This window comes from Barbus barbus (assembly GCF_936440315.1).
Source record: "Barbus barbus genome assembly, chromosome: 42".
In the NCBI taxonomy this organism is placed as follows: domain Eukaryota; kingdom Metazoa; phylum Chordata; class Actinopteri; order Cypriniformes; family Cyprinidae; genus Barbus; species Barbus barbus.
Genome location: NC_136720.1, coordinates 14,341,951 through 14,361,725, shown reverse-complemented (window position 1 = coordinate 14,361,725; position 19,775 = coordinate 14,341,951). Strand labels below are relative to the sequence as shown.

At 35.1% G+C, this 19,775-nt stretch overlaps 1 protein-coding gene across 4 annotated transcripts in view; it reads right to left on the bottom strand.

Annotated features, from left to right (window-relative positions):
* Positions 1-19,775, bottom strand: part of LOC306861409 (ankyrin repeat and sterile alpha motif domain-containing protein 1B-like) — a gene marked incomplete at its 5' end in the record, with an annotated part of 177,726 nt that overhangs the window by 133,164 nt on the left and 24,787 nt on the right. For all 4 annotated transcript variants that reach the window (XM_079403636.1, XM_079403639.1, XM_079403637.1 and 1 more), the window contains 2 exons: positions 2,263-2,419; positions 3,073-3,153. In XM_079403636.1, the coding sequence (XP_079259762.1) occupies positions 2,263-2,419; positions 3,073-3,153 (238 nt within the window). The remainder of the gene's footprint in view (positions 1-2,262; positions 2,420-3,072; positions 3,154-19,775) is intronic.

Below are 19,775 nucleotides of genomic sequence, written 5' to 3'. Positions count from 1 at the left end.
CAGAGACTTCCCTTAATATACGGTCATATGCTGTAAAATGGGCCTGTCACAGGCTGTCATGTTCTTTTTTGAGAAGATGTAGATTGCTGAGTGACAAATCACCTGCAGGTACGTTTGACGCGGATCTTCAATATGAACACGGTAGAAATGCGCTGAGTGTTCAGATTGGTTTTATGGCCTTTTAGATGAAAGAATGATAAATGGAAGCTCTCCACTTTTATTACATTTACAAATCTGGACAACACAGAGGCTCAAACGAATATTCATACATAGACTCTATAGGGACACACACCAAAATCTTCCAATACAGCACACAAATTCACAAAATTCGACATTCCTTATTGGAAGGTTTAAAACCCTGGTGTGTGTTTGTGTCAGCATAAAAATGTTAAAACACTAGCTTGAAATAATGGGGCTATAAACAGCCTCTATATAGCAGTGCTGAAATAATAGCATACCCTCTGACACAAAATATATGAATATTATATTCGGATATGAGTAATGTCCAAGTCATAAAGAGCTCAGCATCTCACACTGCAATGTAATATTCGCTATAAAGTCCGTGCCACCGGCTGTGTGTGAGTCCAGGTATATGTATCATCACTATTGCATCGCTTATAGCTTGTAAAGTGCTGCACATATCCGTTTAGAGAAAAAGGAGTGAAAGTAAAAAAAATTATCAGTCTAGATTATGCAGTATTCATAAATGACTTGAGAAGGCCCACTCCAATTCCTAAAATGTTGTTGAATTCAACGTTTTGAGCCAATTCCAGTCAACTTGAAAACTCAAAAACAGGTCCTAATCATTATTAACAGACTGACAGTGTAAATGAATGCCGTACACTGTCTTTGTCTCTCCAAAACGCACTCATGCCGGCGGCGAAGATCTATCCATCAAGCTGATGGTTTAGTGAGTTGAGGAGGGCTGAAGATTGGACGTAATTGTTTCTCCGGCTGGTGTGGTCATTAAGAGTGAGGCAGATGGCAGGAGAGAGAGCAGCACTCGTCCCTGCACTGAGACAGCATTTTAACTGCAGGTAAATACAGGCCTTTCACAGAGCTGCTCTGATTCTGCTCAACAAACCCTCCATCAGCCCATCAACAAGCTGAGATGCGAGGAATAGGTCTGAAAAACCTGTCAAGAGAGTGTATGTGTGCCTGGTCGAATACATGGGGACTGTGTACAGGTGTTTTAAGTGTTTGTAAATGTGTACTATTAGCAGCAGACTAGTGTAAAGTACTTATTAGCACTCAATACTAGTGCAGATTTGAACAAACCGCTAAGTATAAAAATTCAGCTCATTCTCCACTATTTCGGATATGGATGATACCGTAACTTCAGGCAGTTTGTTGGCCATATGACCAAAACTTTAAATGAATGGTTTATTTAAAGATAGTGATATATATCAAATATATATTTTCTGTAATTAATGTTGCTATAACATCTACATTTTTGAGACCAAAGAAATGTCACAATTTTCAATATCATAGCAGAATACTAGGGTAACTAATATTAGTTAAAAATAAAAAAAAGTCCTCAAAATTATTGAAAATAATTAATTTGTCAGTAATAAAAAGCAAAGGACAAATGTAATAGAATAAAAAAGATAAATGAAACAAACTGTGATTTAAAGGGGACCTATTATGCAACAATCACTTTTATAAAGTGTTTGAACACAGCTGGATAGCTGCAGTGTGTGAAAACAACTAATTTTAATTGATGCATTAACTAATGTTACCTAACGAATGGGAGCTTATGATAAAGTATTAGCATAAATTACTTGAAGTATTTTGTCCAACCTGACTTATTATGCATTACTACCATTAATGTCTTTTAAATTGTTGCATATGAATCTATCACCAAAGCTATAGATTGTAAAATTAAACATTTCTCATTATTATTATTTTTTTGTTAGCTTACATTTCACTTAGCATACCGCTAGCACAAACTACACTCTACACAAGGAAACTGCCCTATTTGTAATCACAGCAAACCTTAAAGTCCATACGAAGCTGTGATGATTACGAAAAAGATTAAGATTATAAAGTTCACAAAACAAACATCTTTTTCTCTGGATTTATTTGCACAGATTAATTGTCCACCCCAGCACTAGTGATGTGCGTTAAAGTCAATTTTGATTTTTGTAACTGACTTGCATTATATTGGCAAAGTTAGCATGCTATGCAAAAGCAATGCTAAGATAGTACACTGAGGGGTAAGCTTACAAACAGTACATTTGCTCTAAGGGTGTGAGTGTGTACCTGCTCATTAACTCTGCTGTGGGACGGCCCGTGGTGGATCAGTATCTGGACTATGTCCACGTCACCTCTCCATGCAGCCAGATGCAGAGGAAAACAGCCCTTACTGTCTGCCACATTAGTAGAGGCTTCAAACTGCAACAACTTCAACACCACGTCCCTGAGAGAAAGACAAATAAGACAGATTTCATGTAATTGCATGGGCGATTTTCATTCTTAAACACCAAAAATCCAATAAATCTTCTATGGTACTATTTCATGAACTTCATGAAGCTTTTTGCAGGCACAAAATGAACGGGGTAATTGTGCTCTAATCATAATGCATAATTCAAGTTACATGAAATCCCTCTCCTACTCTGTCCTCATTCTTACGGCAGACGTTTAAACCACCCAAAAACCCTGAGCTATTCTAATTCCATCCTGCTTTAAAAAAAAAAAAATCTGATTAATCTGACACCGCCTCATCCCATAAACCCCTAATTAGTCGAATATTACTCCACCCACCTCATATACCTCACACTAATCTGGTTGAATCCAGATTCACAAACCTCGCCCTAATCTGACATTACAGTCTTCTGATTCTTATGTATGTGAGCTGGATTACACCTCTATAAACGTCTAAGTAATCCGGACGTCTAGCGCTTTCCCTTTTAAAGTCTATAACACCATGTTAGGAGGAACTGAGATGTTCGGGTGTGAAAGTGTGCGAAAGCATAATCTCATTAATTTGAATTAGCGTCCATTAACTGGCATTTTAAATCAGCTATTAACTTTTCAAGAACCTGTAAATGAATTGGAGAATATGAGCGTTACCTGTGTCCGTTCAGAGATGCATGGTGCAGAGGTGTGTATCCTGAGCCATCAGCACAGTTCACATTGACGCCTCTCCACATACTGCAGAGGAGAAGAACATTGATCAGTACAGCTCAGTAAAAAGACATCAGTACAAAACTACTAAACACCTACAACAAAACCAAATACAGAGTTATTTCTACACAGAGCTGATCCAGCAGAGTTTGAGCAAACCACACTCATGCCAAGATTGCTATGTTTCTCACGATCTCCACAGGACCTTAAATGCTGCTTAGAGAACACACAAACACACACACACATTTACCTTAATATCTAAATAGAGAAATACCACAGATTCCACACTTGTTGTTGCTGAAGAATCCCTTTTTAATTAAAAATGTGTGGACTGTCTTCGCTATGTCTGTGATGGCAGAAAAACATAATTAATTTTCCAGTAAATCATTTTTGATAAACGTCATTTATTCTCCAGTTCTCCAATACAGAAAGAACACTGTTCACACTCTGAGAATTTGTTTCAAGATTGATGATTTAATACTTTTATATAATTTCTCTCTACTTCACACACACATGTTAATGCCTGAAAACAGTTGCAGCTGAAGTCCATAACTAGAACATGAGCAGTCAATAGCACTGATGTCTAGACTGATAAGGAGACTCACCTCAGACAGACATGAGAAGGACATGGAGGCCATGACCTACGATATGACTCACAACATGACTGGCCAATCACAGGACAACAGGAAACACACACACACACACACACACACACACACACACAAACACACAGAGTGTCCCATGCTGCCATAAATAGACATTCCAATGGTCTGCAGAAACAACATTAGATGGGAGCATGAGAAAACTTCTTAACCTAATTCAGAGAGCAACGGCTGGGAGTGTGTGAGACTATGAGAGAGACCAGGGCTATCGGGACCTTTAAAGGAATATTTAGTGTTTGATATAACTAAACCAAACAGAAAACATTTGTTCCTCACTAAATTCTATTTATTAATCAATAATGCATGTTACAAATATCATAAACTATTAATTCATGAATATATGAGTTGGGGGAGGGAACAGGGGTGTCAGAAAACGTGACATTTTACAATCTGAACTAACCTTGCCATGAAATATTTAAAAAAACAAAAAACTGCGATCCTTACCATGACATAATTTCTGCCTTTTTTGGGGGAAATGCACTACATGACTTTAATTTGCCAGGCAAATGAAATTTTTAAAAGCTCATTAAGCTGTGAAGCAGTTATGTTGAATATATAATTTTTCTTACAAATAATAAAAGAAGATTAGCATTGGGGAAAAAAAATGTTTTCAAAAGTCTCTTTTGCTCATCAAAATTGCATTTATTCCAGTAAAAATACAGTAAAAATATATTTATATATATCAGTATATATACATTTTTTAAGTTTTGATAAGGTTTTCTTTTCAGGATTGTTTTATCAAGACAATCATTTGATATTTTTGACTTTATGAAAAAAGTAATACATAAACATTCTTGGTCCATTACGGCTAGTGTGATTTTGGTTTGTTTTTATCAATTAAATGACGAGTGAAAATATTTTCTGGTATTTGAAAGAAGCAGCCATTAGATCTGAACTTACACTGATCCCAGAACATTCATTAAACATCAAGCCTACAAAGCAAGCACTTAAGCACAGACACCAAACATCAAACATCAAACATCATTTGCACTCAACCTGTGAGATTGTCAATCAAACGATAAGTGAAAACCCTGTTTCATCCTAACAGGCTGCTTTTACTCCACACACACCAGATGAGCTCCTTGCTTACTCTCAGATATCAAGCATTTTAGCATTTGTTTGTCACAAATGTGTCTCTGAAAGACCGTTGTGCATCTCAAAGGAACAACAGAGAATGCTCAAATTGAGTTAGTTAACAGCATTAGATCGAGCTACAAAACAAGCCAATCCTCAACAGATTAGGCAGCTATGCAGAGTATTTCCTCCACATATTGAGCATCAACTACGTCAAATGTTAATTCCATTCGCATTCAGCAGAGGTCATGGTCTGCAAGAGTGCAACTGTGATGTGGCTGGATGAGCGTCTTCACGTTGATCATTCTGGTAGAATTGAGATAAAAGTATAATATTGTGGCAAACGGGAATGAAATCTAAGCATCAGCTCAGAGCGAGGGAAAGCCCTGCCTTTGCTGTGAGTGTATGACTCATCCTGTGTGTGGAGAGCACCGGGGTATATCAGTATTACCCAACCTGCCACACACACACACAGACGCTCACACACACGCTCACAGCAGCACAGAACTAATTGGTTACACACTCTGGTAACACACTCTGGAATCTTGAGTAGTTGGAAGCGAATGAGGGAGGGCTACTGAAGAGGAGGATATGAATAGATGTGGAGAACGAAAAAGAGAGAGAGACGCTCAAATAAACTCCGACTGAGCACTGTCGATTGCTTTCTAGACACACTGTCACAAAAAAAACTTAAAATATCTCACACTGACAAACCATGATAAAACGCTATGCATTATTTTCCACAAAAAGCTAGATTTACACACTACTGTTAAAAGTTAGTTTTATTATTTTTGTATAAGAAGTCAAAGCAGTCATGCTCAAAGCAGTAGTTGTAGTAGTATTGTATTACAATAAAAATATTTTAAAATGTATTTTGTGAGGACAAACTACATACTATAATCCCACTTTTTATATATTCTTATTTTCTTGGTGCACAAGAAACATTTCTTATTATTATCAATACTGAATTACACATTGATTCCTGATGAATACAAATGTAGAAAATAGCAGTGTTTACATTAGTGTTTGAAATAAATGTGATTAGACATTTCATGTAGCAAAAAATTATGAATTGTTTATATATTCACTGTTCACTACACAGTGAATGCCATATTTTTCCCTATATTAGGACAAAAGTGATTGAAACTGAAAAGAGTGTACTCTTTTTATGACATAACAAGCATGTTACATCCTGAACAACAACCAAATCTTAACATTCAAACTGAAATGCATTTCGGATTTAATCAGATTTAAAACCACATCTGGTTAACGATTGTAAACACTGGATTCCATGTGGTTTCTTGCTGTTTAGAAAACTTGCTGTCACAGATTTGATGTACTATACTCTGTGTACTTATACTATAAACTATATTTGAATCTTGTGCATCTCAAACTGAACAAGCAACATTTTCCAGTTAGCCTCATTAGCATATTTAGCCTCTACTCTTCTACTATGAACTGAAAGCTACGAATGTTGAGTGCATTAAGTGTCTAACATTCAAAATTTTGTATTCTAATATGTCATCTGGATACACAGTGTACTAAACCTGTTTTTTCAGTGTTAACACAATGTTCACACTACTAGGCAAAAAATGGTGATGAACAGTGCAGATAAATCACACAATTTGCTTATCAATGTTGACCGTGACAGTGCAGGACATGTTTAGGCACAGTCACATTTACCATTGTTTAAATTTGTACCAAATGTTTGCTGAGAAATTTGGTAATTTGCACACAGAAACAGAAATGCACACAAGATTTTCCCACACACATTTTGCAACAGGTTCAAGTTGGTCACTGGAATTTGCTTTCATTCACCAACAGAAAGCTGCTTGGTTTGAAAGTGACTTCATACAGCAACACTAAATTTTGCCAAAATGTGACTGACCTTTCAACACCTAAAGTTTAAAGGAAAACTGCACCCCAACATGACAATTCTGTTAGCATTTACTTACCCCCAAGTTGTTCAGAAGAGGCCAGCTACTGTTTGGTTACCAGCACATCCTTCAAAATATCTCCTTTTAATGTTCAACAGAAGAAAGAAATTCCTACATGTTTAGAACAACTTGAAGGTGAGTAAATGATAAAACAATTGTCATTTTGGGACTTTCCCTTTAATACTTACAGTAGAAAGAGACATGATTGCTTTAAAACACACACACACACACACACACACACACACACACACCCTCTATTGTGGAAGATCAAACCAAAACGTGAGGATTCTGCATTCTGATTGGTCGATGGGCCCATATTGTTTGAAGAGTCTCAATCAGATTGTGCATCAGATTGATTGGCAGGGTCTACTGATTCCCCTCTCCTTTCATTTCCACTGGAGCATAATTAAAACCAGACACAAGCAATCAATAACCACACCGTACCCCGAAGGCACAGGAAATGCACTGATGTCTTTGATTCTCCCATGAGCCCTCTGAGCATTTATTGGGCATGTGTGGCCTCCTTATGAGAGATCACAGACATATGAACACGCTCGACAAAGTCTGGCACGGCTCAACTTTGGTGTTAATTAGACCTCGTCAGATCTTTCACGTCTACCTGCAGTCTGTTTCGTAACAAGCATCCATTTTTCACTACAATCTGATTACAGAAAATCGCTTTGATTAATGCTGGAGCAATTTATTGTTACATACATCATCAGTGCGGGAAACCTGACACGAGCGCAGCTAATACATCAGCCCACGAGGAAAGTTTCTATGTCTGTGCATGTGAATGTGTTAAACAGATTTTGTATATGCAGTGCTGCCAAACGATCCGCAGAAGCTGAATTTAGATTTTAACAAGCTGTTCTCCACGTAAGCAAAGCTTAACCGGAAAGCCCTACACAAGGGAACAGTATGAATCCCTCAGGCCTACCACAGACTTAATCTCTTCTTGAAGGACAAACAATTACTAAATGATACACAAGCAAGTGTATAGTAGGAACACAAGTGTTTGTGTGTGTGCTTGTGATGTCTATGTTAAAGGCCATTTGAGTGTGGAGTGCTGTATATTCTGTGGTTCCTTCCTACAGTAGTTCTCACCAATGTTTGACCGCTGCTATCCCACAATGCATGCTGCCTCCCTGACCAGCAAGTCACAAATGTGCTTTACTTTGAACCACATTATGTGTTTACATTACCTCTGTAACAAGTAAGCCCTGATGTCTAGCAGTGACACTGAAGTGGAGTAACAAGTACTGAAAATTAATATTAACACAGGAATAAATTACACTTTAAAATGTATTTAAATAAAAAACAATATTACTATATTTTTGTTCAAATAAATAGAGGCTTCTTTTAATTACATAAAAAAAAACTTTTGTGCAGTAGTGTACATTTTTTCATATAAAATTTCATTTTTCACTGGTTCTAATGCATTCTCGAATTGCCTTCTACACGAAGGATGGATGAGACACTGGATTTTGGCAGCATAATTATGTTGTCCATCTTTTGGAATGGCTTTTGTCATTGGAAGTATGCCAGTGATGCCTTAAAAGGCAGCCTAGAGAGGCAGCTCACTAAATTTCGGAGCAGAGCTTCACTGTTTTTGCACTGTGGGTTCTTTATATAAAAAGTCTAAGTGATAAGCAAGCATACATTTACAGCCTAATTTAAAATCACCAGCATAAACATATAGTAGAAACACAATTTGCTGATGCACTGAACTGTAGTGGACAGGACACAAGTGCTTGCCATATGATTAAACTCCAGAGTCTTAATCTGGATTTAGCTTTGATCTACTGGAGAAGAAAGTGTGGGGAGAAGAACCTGGTCTGACCACACCAGGCACTTGTGAGCCTGACCTGACCTTTACTGATCTCAGAGATGAAGAGAACATGCTCTCCTCTACTTTTGGTCTTAGTGTCCACCCTGCCGAGGATCAAACGGATGGTTCTCCAGGGCATCAGTTGGGTCAGTCATCCTTCACCTCACTGTAGTTACGTACAGTGACATGGAGACTGATTACTGAGAGTGACCCGGCTCATCATTCAGTCACAGATGGACAGTTAGATGTGCTGACATCCTGTCTGCTTAACAACGAGCTTATCTGAGCAATTGCAGGCCACAAGATGATACATAAACTTAAAACAGGCGCACACAAACATGCCTATAAATGGATAGTTATGCTGTTGCATTTCTAAAACAAGCTTTACTTCTCTAAACACCTGTAAACATGCATGCGAACTTGTTTTTGTGTATGCATAAATATCGAAAACAACAATATTGAAGCATCTTACACCGGTGTCATTCACTATGGTAACCAGCTGACAGCAGAGGCATGATAGTGTCTTACCAATATAACAAACAGCCAATATGAAGACGATGTTACACTGTCTATGACTGGAGACTGTCACAGACATAAAACATCTCCCCACGCACAGGAAAATGTGTCAAAATGAGCCATCTAGCTCATTCTGTATTGATATTATCTATTCCCGAAAATCAACATGGCTGTGAATCTGAGAGACAATGCTGATATTTGGTGAAAAAACAGCACGGCTGAGAGTGTTTTATTGGCTTTATACAGCAGTACAATAAGCAATAAGTTATTATAGAGAAATGTACATTTTAGGCACAAAGTTGCCTGTTGTTTTGTCTGTTTTTGCTGCACCAACGCAAACAGTTCCAAACAAAGCCACAGAAGAATCGAAGCAAGTCTCCGAACAGCTCAGTACTGGAGTTCAGTTCCTGAATCAGCGTTCGGAGAATCGGTTGAATAAATGATTCAGTGGCTCAATGAAATGCTAACTTGTTTAATTCCAGAATGAATCCGCGTTTTGAACGACTCTTTTAAATGAATGAATCAGTGACTAATTTGTTTAGTTCCTGAATGAATCAGAGTTTTTGAACGAATCGTTTGAATGAACGATTCAATGAGTAACTCGTAAGGGACAGTTTCGTTCCTGAAAGAAGCAATGTTTTGAATGAATCGGTTTCAATTTCAATGACTCACTCATAAAGACTTGCCGCCACCTACTGGCGTGATAACCTGCTAAAAGAGTAACTGAAAAATAGATTAACCTATAAACTATTAATGTACAGTATTTATATATTTTCTATATACATTCTTATTGTTTTTCATTTTCTAAAGCAATTTAGAAATAAAAAAAAATCTATCTATCATCTATCTATCTATCTATCTATCTATACAGCTACAACAATAATGTCAATAAAAAGCTTTGACATTAAAATGGCAAACAGAGTGAGAAAGAGCGAGAGACGCCCATCTGGGATGACAGATTATCATGTGACTTGCTCTATCAAATGGGTCGAGTGTGAAGTTGTTTACACACAGCTGGTTGCAATTAACTCCCCACAAGAAAGTATTTTAAACACTAGTAGACTGTTTGGCCTTCTACTCTATCAACTCTATCAAAATAGCTCTCCCATAAAAACTCTCCCACTAGAGCCAGCCTTTCTGATGCTCACAAACAAAAAATAACAGGAAAGGGACTGAACAGCAAAGAGAAGACAGAAGGAGACCACCTATTCTGATTACAATGATCAAAAGGGAAATCTGCATGAGTACATGAACCTTTTTAGAATTCATTGCTTCTCTTTTTCTGTCAGTGATAAAAACTAAGCAGGTGATGACAGGTGCTGTGCACGCCTCAAGCGGATATCTGTCACTTGAGCAACAGGGTTCCCCATTCTTCTCTCCCTCTCTGGCTCTTTTAATCTAGCCGCTTATGAATGCAGTATGTGTCACAGATTCACATGCCCATATGCTGTATACTATTTCCTCTTCCTATGGAAAAAATAACATACGGTAGTGTAAAGAGGGTGTGTCTCAATCTGTTCCTTGGGTTACTAGTACAGGCTGTTAAAATCATACTAGTACACTTAAATGTTCACTTCTGTAATTTAGTGTTATTATTTTTATTATTATAAAATTTCAGTTACTCTTTAATTTATATTTTAAATTAACTATATTATATTTTAATGTCTTTTTTTAATATATTTTAATTGTCTTGCATTCCGTGTTTCAAAGAAAATAATATTGGAAGTGTTTAAGTATTACGCATGAATTACGGTATGTTATGTTATGCAATTTTATTATATGATATTATATTATACATTCATTTGTTTTTTAAATGCATTTATGTTATTATAAATATGTATACACACACACAGTAAATTAACAGCAAATAATAAAATAATACATTTCATTATACAAATATATTTGACAGAAGAATGTCACAATATTCAATATAACAAATTTAATTAATTTATTAATTATTTTTTTATTCCAAAAATGCATGTTTTATTGTAGGGTTTATCTATTGTAATTATAATAAGCTTTAAATAAAAAACAATAGAAGTCTAAGGTACCCATTGTGTGTGTGTGTAATCATTACAGAATAATCATTACAGAATTTATTTTTAATTATTTTTTTAAATGTCTGAATGTTATTATACATTTTCTTTTTGCAAAATAACAGGATAAATGACATGTTTCATAATGGCACTCCATTTTTTAGCAGCTATAATGACGATGCATGATAATGTTTTTGATGAATATCAGTTTCATTTTAATGCATGACTTCATAAATCAACATAGGTCGCCAATGTTTAGTACATCAATGCCATTATAGCAGCCAAATTCATGTTTATGATGTACCGACACACAACATGGAAACTGGAATAAGGCACACCCAGAATCTGTGAGAGGTCAACCAAAGTGCTAGGAAGGTTAGAGGTTGCTGACCACAATAGTCGCCCTGCGGTCGTCCTAAATTCCTTAAACGGTGCTCAAATGGTACGTTAGCATGCGTGCAGAGACATATGAGTAAAGCCTTTCAGTCACAACCTGAGCAGAAGCACTGAGCACTGATGGTTTAGAGGTGAAGAGGGATGTTTATGCCACAAACAAACACACAAATAGTACAGCAGGACAGCAGTGCATGCGCCCTTGTGTAAGGACATCATATGATGCATAAACAAATATCCAGAGGTTTGAATAGTGAGTGGTGAGTAGGCTGTATGTATAAACCATTGGGTTTTCTGTTGTATTAAGAGTTCCAAATAGTGGGCGCGTGCTGTGATGATGATAATTACAGATCTGTACTCAGCTGCACCGCACACACTGGGCTGATGTCACACTACAGTCCATCTGCGGTGTGCGTTAGACAAATGTGATCACAGAACAATTCAACCCTTATCCACATATCAAAGTCCGTGCTGCCTAATGTATTATGCATCAGAATTTCTCAGTCGGTAGAGTATCAGACTTTTTTGTACTCTCATTTATCTCACATGATTAGTACCATTACAGGGATAGTTCACCCACAAATGAATGTTCTGATGAATATTCATTTACCCACACTCATGTCATTCTAAACCCGTGTGAGTCTCTTTCTACATTATGAACTCACATGAACTGCACTACTGACAGTCTAATTCATCACGTGAAAGCAAACCTATACCCACTCAGACAGCAAAGGCACTAAAGCACTGGGTCTAAGCTGTATCTCTGACAGTGAACAGCTCTTTACTGGAAAGCCTCAGCGAAACATAATTTCCAAAAACCTCCAGTCATAAAATCAAACCAACGTTGCAGCCACTTCCTGGCCCATAATGCACCAGCCCTCAAACTCCCACATATATATACATATAAAACAATAGTTTTTTATTTATTTTATTTATTTGCCAATGTATGGTTATGTATGGGCAGAGTACAGTGAAGTAGTTTTTCTTTTTTTTTAACTAGTAATTGTATAAATATATTTCCAATTTTGTAATATTATGCATTTTCATTTATTAATTTTTATTTATATTTAAATATATATTTTATTATAGATTATTATATTATACATTTATTTGTTTAATATTTAAATACATTTATTTGATATTATAAATATATTCACACAAAGTAGATTATTGCAAATAATAAAATAATTCAGGTCATTAATCAAATATATTTGACAGCAGAATGTCACAATATTTAGTATAACATATTTAATTTATATAATTTTTACTTTATATTGTAAATATACACATTGTATAGTAGGCTATACACACAGAAAAAAGGGGGGCCAAAACTTTACCTTTTGGGGTACAACAACTTGTCACTGGAGTAGTACCCTTAAAAAGATTTGTACCTTTTTACCCCTATTAGGTACACAGAAAGAGCTTTATTGCCAAGTGTGCTTACACACACAAGGAAATTGTTTTGGTGTCAAAACCTTCCAATGAACAGACAGGATGACAAGTGACAAGACACAGATAATGAAATAAACAAGTGATTAAAAATAAATGTGTGAAACACAATACATACTGACAAGAAGTCAATAGACAATAATTAAATGTACAGGTATGCTATAGACAAATTATGCAAGAGAATTTGAATAGATGTTAAATCAATAACATATGTATAATAAATATAGGTATGGATATTGGGTATTGCACATGTTTTATTGCACAAAGGGGGAGACAATTAACTGTTCGTGAGGTGGATGGTCTGAGGGAAGAAGCTTTTCCTATGTCTGGCTGTTTTGGTGCTCAACGCTCTGTAGTCCCGACCGGACGGCAACTGTTCGAAGAGGAAGTGTGCTGGGTGTGAGGTACCTTAGAGAAGTAATACATACTCTTTAGGTACAAATATGTCCTTTTGTGTATTGCTCCAGTGACAATCTGTTGTACCCCAAAAGGTTCAATTCTGACTCCTTTTTTTCTGTGTGTAGCAATTATAATTAGCTTTATATAAAATCACTAGAAGTCTAGGGTCCCCATTTAGTGTGTGTGTGTGTGTGTAGTCAACGCAGAATTCTCTTTACTCAAAAGATAAGAAAAACGTACAAGTCGAAATTCTGAGATAATAACTGAACATTTCTCCAGGTGAATTTGCTGATGTATGCAGACACTGGTCTCGCTCTTTCACACACTCTCATTCTCTCTCTTATTCTCTGTTCTCACTAAATTATCTTCACATTAAGTGCAAGAACAACCTTAATTTCAGAAGAGTTCACTCTAAAGATTGAAGAAGAGAGGGTTAGAGTGAATTAATTCCTCAAAAATTTCTCTATGACCACCCACAACCATACATCCCCACGGCACTGTCAGCCTGTTGCAATGTTGTTTTCAGTGTAAAAACAGATGACAGACAGGCCCATACTTAAACAATAGATACGGTAATGACAGACAGGCACTTTTATAATAGGAAATCTCAGACAGTCAGACACTTTCGTGACAGATAGACACTTCAGTGACAGACAGATGCTTTCTCTGTGGTGACAGACATCACATGGGCATCTTACGCTTGCTGCAAAGACCGAAGAGCATGTTATCGCAACACAGCAGACATACTGAGAGAAAGAGAGCGAGAGAGAGAGAATGAGAGAAACATGTCAGCTAGCTTTAAGACGGAAATATGAAAGGAGTCTAGTAAACATTTTTTTTTGTCATATAAAAAAAATAAATTAAGAGTGGAAAAAGCATTGACTATTCAAAAATAATATTACGGTAAAGTGGGCCATATAATCAGGTGATTATACAGCTTTTAAATTATCTTCACACAATCATTTTTAAAATATTTAAAAATAAGTTCTGTGGTAGTACCTAATTTTTTTTAAATAAAAATTTAATTTAAATAAACATTTAAAACAAAATGTCATATTAATTTTGGTGTATGATGTCTGATTGGTATATATATATATTATACATATATTTTATTTTATATGTATGTATATGTATATACAGTATACATACATACATACATACACACACGCACACACACACACACACTGTCTGGTTTGCTATCCTTGTGGGGACTCTCCATAGGTGTAATGCTTTTTCTACTGTACAGACCGTATTTTCTATTGCCCTACACCAACCCTACACCTAAACCTACCTCTTACAGGAAACTTTCTGCATTTTTAGATTTTCAAAAAACGACATTATGTGTAATTAATTAGCTTGTTTACCCGTGGGGACCTCAGATTAGGTCCACACCGTGACACGAGTCCCCATGAGTCTGTGTGTATTCAGGTTTAAGTCCCCACCTGAATATAAAAACAGGTACACACACACACACACAGAGCTGAGTAGATTACTTAAAAATTGTAGTTCATTACTGATTACAGATAACATGATGAAAACTGTAGTTAGTAACGTAATCTAGTTTACTCATTTTAGGCAATGTATTCTGACTACTTTTAAGATTACTTTTAGATTACTTTTTTATCTAAGGTGTTTTTAAACTTAACATACTGATATAAAAAGCAAAGACAAAGACAATATATATATATTTTTATATCAACATCATAAAATGCTTTAAATATTACATTACACCAGTTTCCCATAATGGGGGTTAATACAAGAACTGTAGTTGGTCTGTGAGTTGATAAAAATACTAATAATCAATAAAATCATAAAAAACAGTAAAAACATATATTTTTTTCATTTGTTTACCTGCATGTTAGTGTGACCATTAAGTGACACTGAACTGTAAACATCTAAATGTGATGTTAAATTATTGAAATATTAACTTCTTCAGATATTTCAAGTAAATATTTAATGCCAAAGGGGTTTGACTGACAAAAATGTTTGGGAATCCTTGTATTACATGAGCAAACAATAAAAAACAAGCAAACAACAATATTACACATCCAAACTCTTTCAGGTTTGAAAAAAAATTGTGCAGAGCTCCAGAATCAACAATTACTGAAGGTCGATGGATATTACGAAGATAATGTTTCACAGCTATACATCACCAGCTTTTAGTAACTTAATTATTTGTTTCATACATCTTCTAATTGCTTGAGAGGTGCTTTTTTGGTTTTGTAAATTTATTTACATGACATTCACATGGCCATTCTAGATTGTGGATATAGTCAAAGCTAAATGGTATGACACACAGTAGGATTAAACTTTTATTAATATTATTGTGAGATGCTCGGAAATGTCAAGGATTTATGTAGTCAGTATAATTGTATTCTGTGTTTATGTTAATGTACAAGTGAATGTGTTTACGAATGTATTTATGATATACTGTGTATATATATATATATATATATATATATATATGATTATACCAGTGTCAAAGACTAATTTCTGCTCTGTATCAATAAAGGTAAACTAAAAAACTAAATTCAAAAATCCTAGTGTCCGTTTGGATTTAGCCACATTTAGAGTAATAAGATGTAAAGTAATTGGCCATTTGCATTAGTGGATTCACTGAGTGAGAAAATCTCTAAGTTATCTCTCCCACTAACACACTACAACCAAATCACATCTTTAAACACACCGCTGCCAAACCAATAGCATAATTTGCTTGTTCCTGAGGGACTGCAGGAAATATTAGCATACTAGCGCTGGAGATACACCTCAAAATAAACACTTCCCCTACACAAATACACACACATACACCCTTGAGTCAAGGCCCTTGTGGCGTTACGAGTAATTACTGTATGCTGCAGTTTCGTTTCCGAGTGTGAATTGCAGAGTGGTTTAAACGTACAAAATACACACATATACAAAGCAAACAAACATACACAAGCTCTAATTACATCTATATTGGTGAGCCATTAGCCTGGACAGTAAAGCTGCCCTTATGAACTCTTTGCCCACACACACACACACACAATCACAGAAAGGCCATGTGATGAGTCAATTTGTGGCGAGGGATTCATGAAAGCAAACCCTGCTGAGATGCCAAGAAAGACCATTTACTGCGCACTAATAGAGACTAAACAGATCAACTAAAACACTCTCGGATGTGAACGACACCTCGAATCATGTGAGTCTTGCCTGGCGAGTGATAAAACTGCAGCCTGCTTGGAAATGAATCTGTAGTGGTGAGGAATGGACCACTACAGTAATACACAGCAATGTACAGTAATACACCTGTACTAGTGCACTGTTATATTAGAATCACAAACACATGCAGCTACCCGTGTAATCGCTCTTTCTTAGTCACTGTCAGTGCTTTGATAGATTTTCCACTGCACCTTTCAATCATGACGGAAAAAGCACACATGCCAAAATCCCATTTTTCCTTTCATCTGCTGCTCAAGACTATACAGGCTGATCAGGGATCTGTGGGGTTCATGCTCTCTTCTTGTTTGGAGTCACAGGTGAGTATAATCAATCTGTCCTGGGATCAGTCACATTCAATCTAGAGCTTTTAGCTCATGTCTGGAGGTACTGAAGTCATCTATGTGCTAGAGAACTCATAAAAGTTGACAAAACACACTTGTATATGATTTATGCATTTAAAGGGATAGCTCACCCAAACATGAAAATTCTGTCATTAATTACTCATCCTCATGTCGTTCCAAACCCATAAGACCTTTGTTCACCTTCTGAACACAAATTAAGATATTTTTGATGAAATCTGAGAGCTTTCTGACCCTGTATAGACAGCAACACAACTGACATGTTCAAGGCCCAGAAAGGTAGTAAGGAATTTTTTGTATTATTTTATTATTAGTAGTATAATTTTCGAAAGGTAGTAAGGAAAGGTTTGTATTATTTCTATACTATTATAATATCTTTTTTTTATTTTAAATTGGTTTATTTTTATATATTCATTTTTATTTTTATTTTAGTTTGTCTAAGTAATTTTTCTCAACATTTTTAATTTTAGTTTTTTTAGATTAATATTTATATTTTATTTCAGCTTCATATCAAATTATGGAAATTATTTTTAATACTTTTACTATTAGTTAACAATAACAACACTAAAAACAGACTAAAAAATATTGATTACTCATTCAGCGTTACAAATTTTGTCTAATCATGCTCTAGAATGTCCCTCCCTTCCACTGTCACTTACTTTTAGATATAAATTGCCTATTATTTTTAGCTGTGGAGCTTTGTTTTACAATAAAGATTTTAATATATTAGACACACACACACCTTGTGTGTATTTCCGAGGGTACTCTCATGATTCTGTTCCTCTCACTGTAATTTCAATCCTCCCCAGTGAAATGCTCAAATTTCTTGGTCCTCTTTTATGAGAATACAAGCAGCATTCATGTTGATGTCATTCTTTCCACAGCCAATCAATGACTTTATTATTTGTTTTGGAGACCTATTTGTTGCCATTAAAATGTCTTAGGACGTCTTTCTTACGATGTAGCCGTGGCCGAGCAGTTATATGCTCTGACACAATGAGACATGGTGCTGACTGCTTACAGGGTCGGTACAAAATTGAATTTGGCTAATAATTCAGCCCTTCTATTCCCCCTTCATTTTCTGTGCTATCTTTAACTGTATGCCTATAAATAAACATGATAGGAAGGCCAAAAAAGGATTAGTTGCTAATTGAGCCAGTTGTTTTCCCATGATTATTAATTGAGTTACACAGAATAAATATGATTTGACTGTGAGAATAATACTGTGGCCTCAAAAACTATTAAACACAGACACACGATTAATGCTAAAACAGATGTATAAAATAAAATAAAATAAAAATGTGTTTAAATTATAAACAATAAGTATATTATTCAAAATAAGACAACAATTATTTTAATAGGAAAAAAAAAACATTACAGGGACATGATACTGTTTATTCTGCAAGGACTGTATGAACTTGAGGATAACTACATTCGTTCACTTAAAATCACCTTGAAAACTGATGAAAGTAATTGCAAAATAATGAAAAGCTCTAGCATCATTTGTTCATGGAGCCCACTTGGTTTTAAAAAAAAAAATCATTATGCAATGCAATGGCATTCAAACATTAAATCAAGTATGGCTAAAGTGTCCAAATTCTTGAATACACAGAGCAAAAACTTGTCCAGACGCAGAACGTCCCCAGAACACGGTCGATTGTGCATGCTGTGAAAGAACAGCATTATATCACTGTGAATAAGTGCGAGGAGCAGGATGAAGGACGCCTCACTCACATAGTCACCAAATTCAAATGCACAGAACATAAGTGAACTCAAATCTCAGCTGCATAAACTCACAGATTATTGTGAATGTACTTGATGGTGGGGGTTGATCATTTAGTTGACTGGCATTGCAGGGTCTCTTAATAAAAATGTTTCCAATGCTATTTACAGCCTTTCCAGGCAGTCCAGAAGGAGCGCTCCCAAAACACACACACACACACACACACACACACACACACACACACACATAAGACAAAAAAGTATTTTTCCACAGCAAGAGATTTTTAACCAGTGTTGAATACTGTAGTATTATTCCTATACTATTATTGTATTTATATTTTTTTTTTAATTGCTTTCTTTTATATATATATATATATATTTCAGTTTTATATTTATTTAGATTTAGTCAATGTTTGTAAATATTTCTGTTTAGTTTTATTTAAATTTTTTCTTTTAAATTTTAGTGTCAGTAATTTTATTATGTGCTTTTCTCCTTTTTATTGAGCTTTTTTATGTCATTTCTGTTTTAGTCTTTTTGGTACTTCAACTTAAACATTTTATTTCAGTTAGCTGCAAAGTATTTAAGTTAAAATTTTATTTTATTTCAGTTTTAGTAATTTTATTATGTAAAAATTTCTATTTAACATTCATTTTTTTCTATTTTCGGTTCTTGTTTTAATTTTAAGTTTTAATAATTTTATGTGGTTTAATTATATTAAGATTTTAGTAATTTATTATGTAAATATTTCAATTTAACATTTATTTCTATATTTTTAGTTTTCAATTTTTAAGTTTTAGTCACTTTTATGTGCTTTTGTCATTTTCTTTTTTATATTTGTATTAAAAATATTCTTCTCTAGTTTTAGTAAGTTTACTATATTAACTGAAACTTGTTTATTTCAGTTTCTAATTTTCATTTAAGTTTTTTATTTTGTTATTAAGTTTTTCACTTAATATTTATATTTGATTTAATTTCAGCTTTATTTAATTCACTGAAAACTATTTTTAATAGTTTTAGTTCACAACACAACACTGCTTTTTACCACATGAATTAAAAAAAATAAAACAAAACGTAA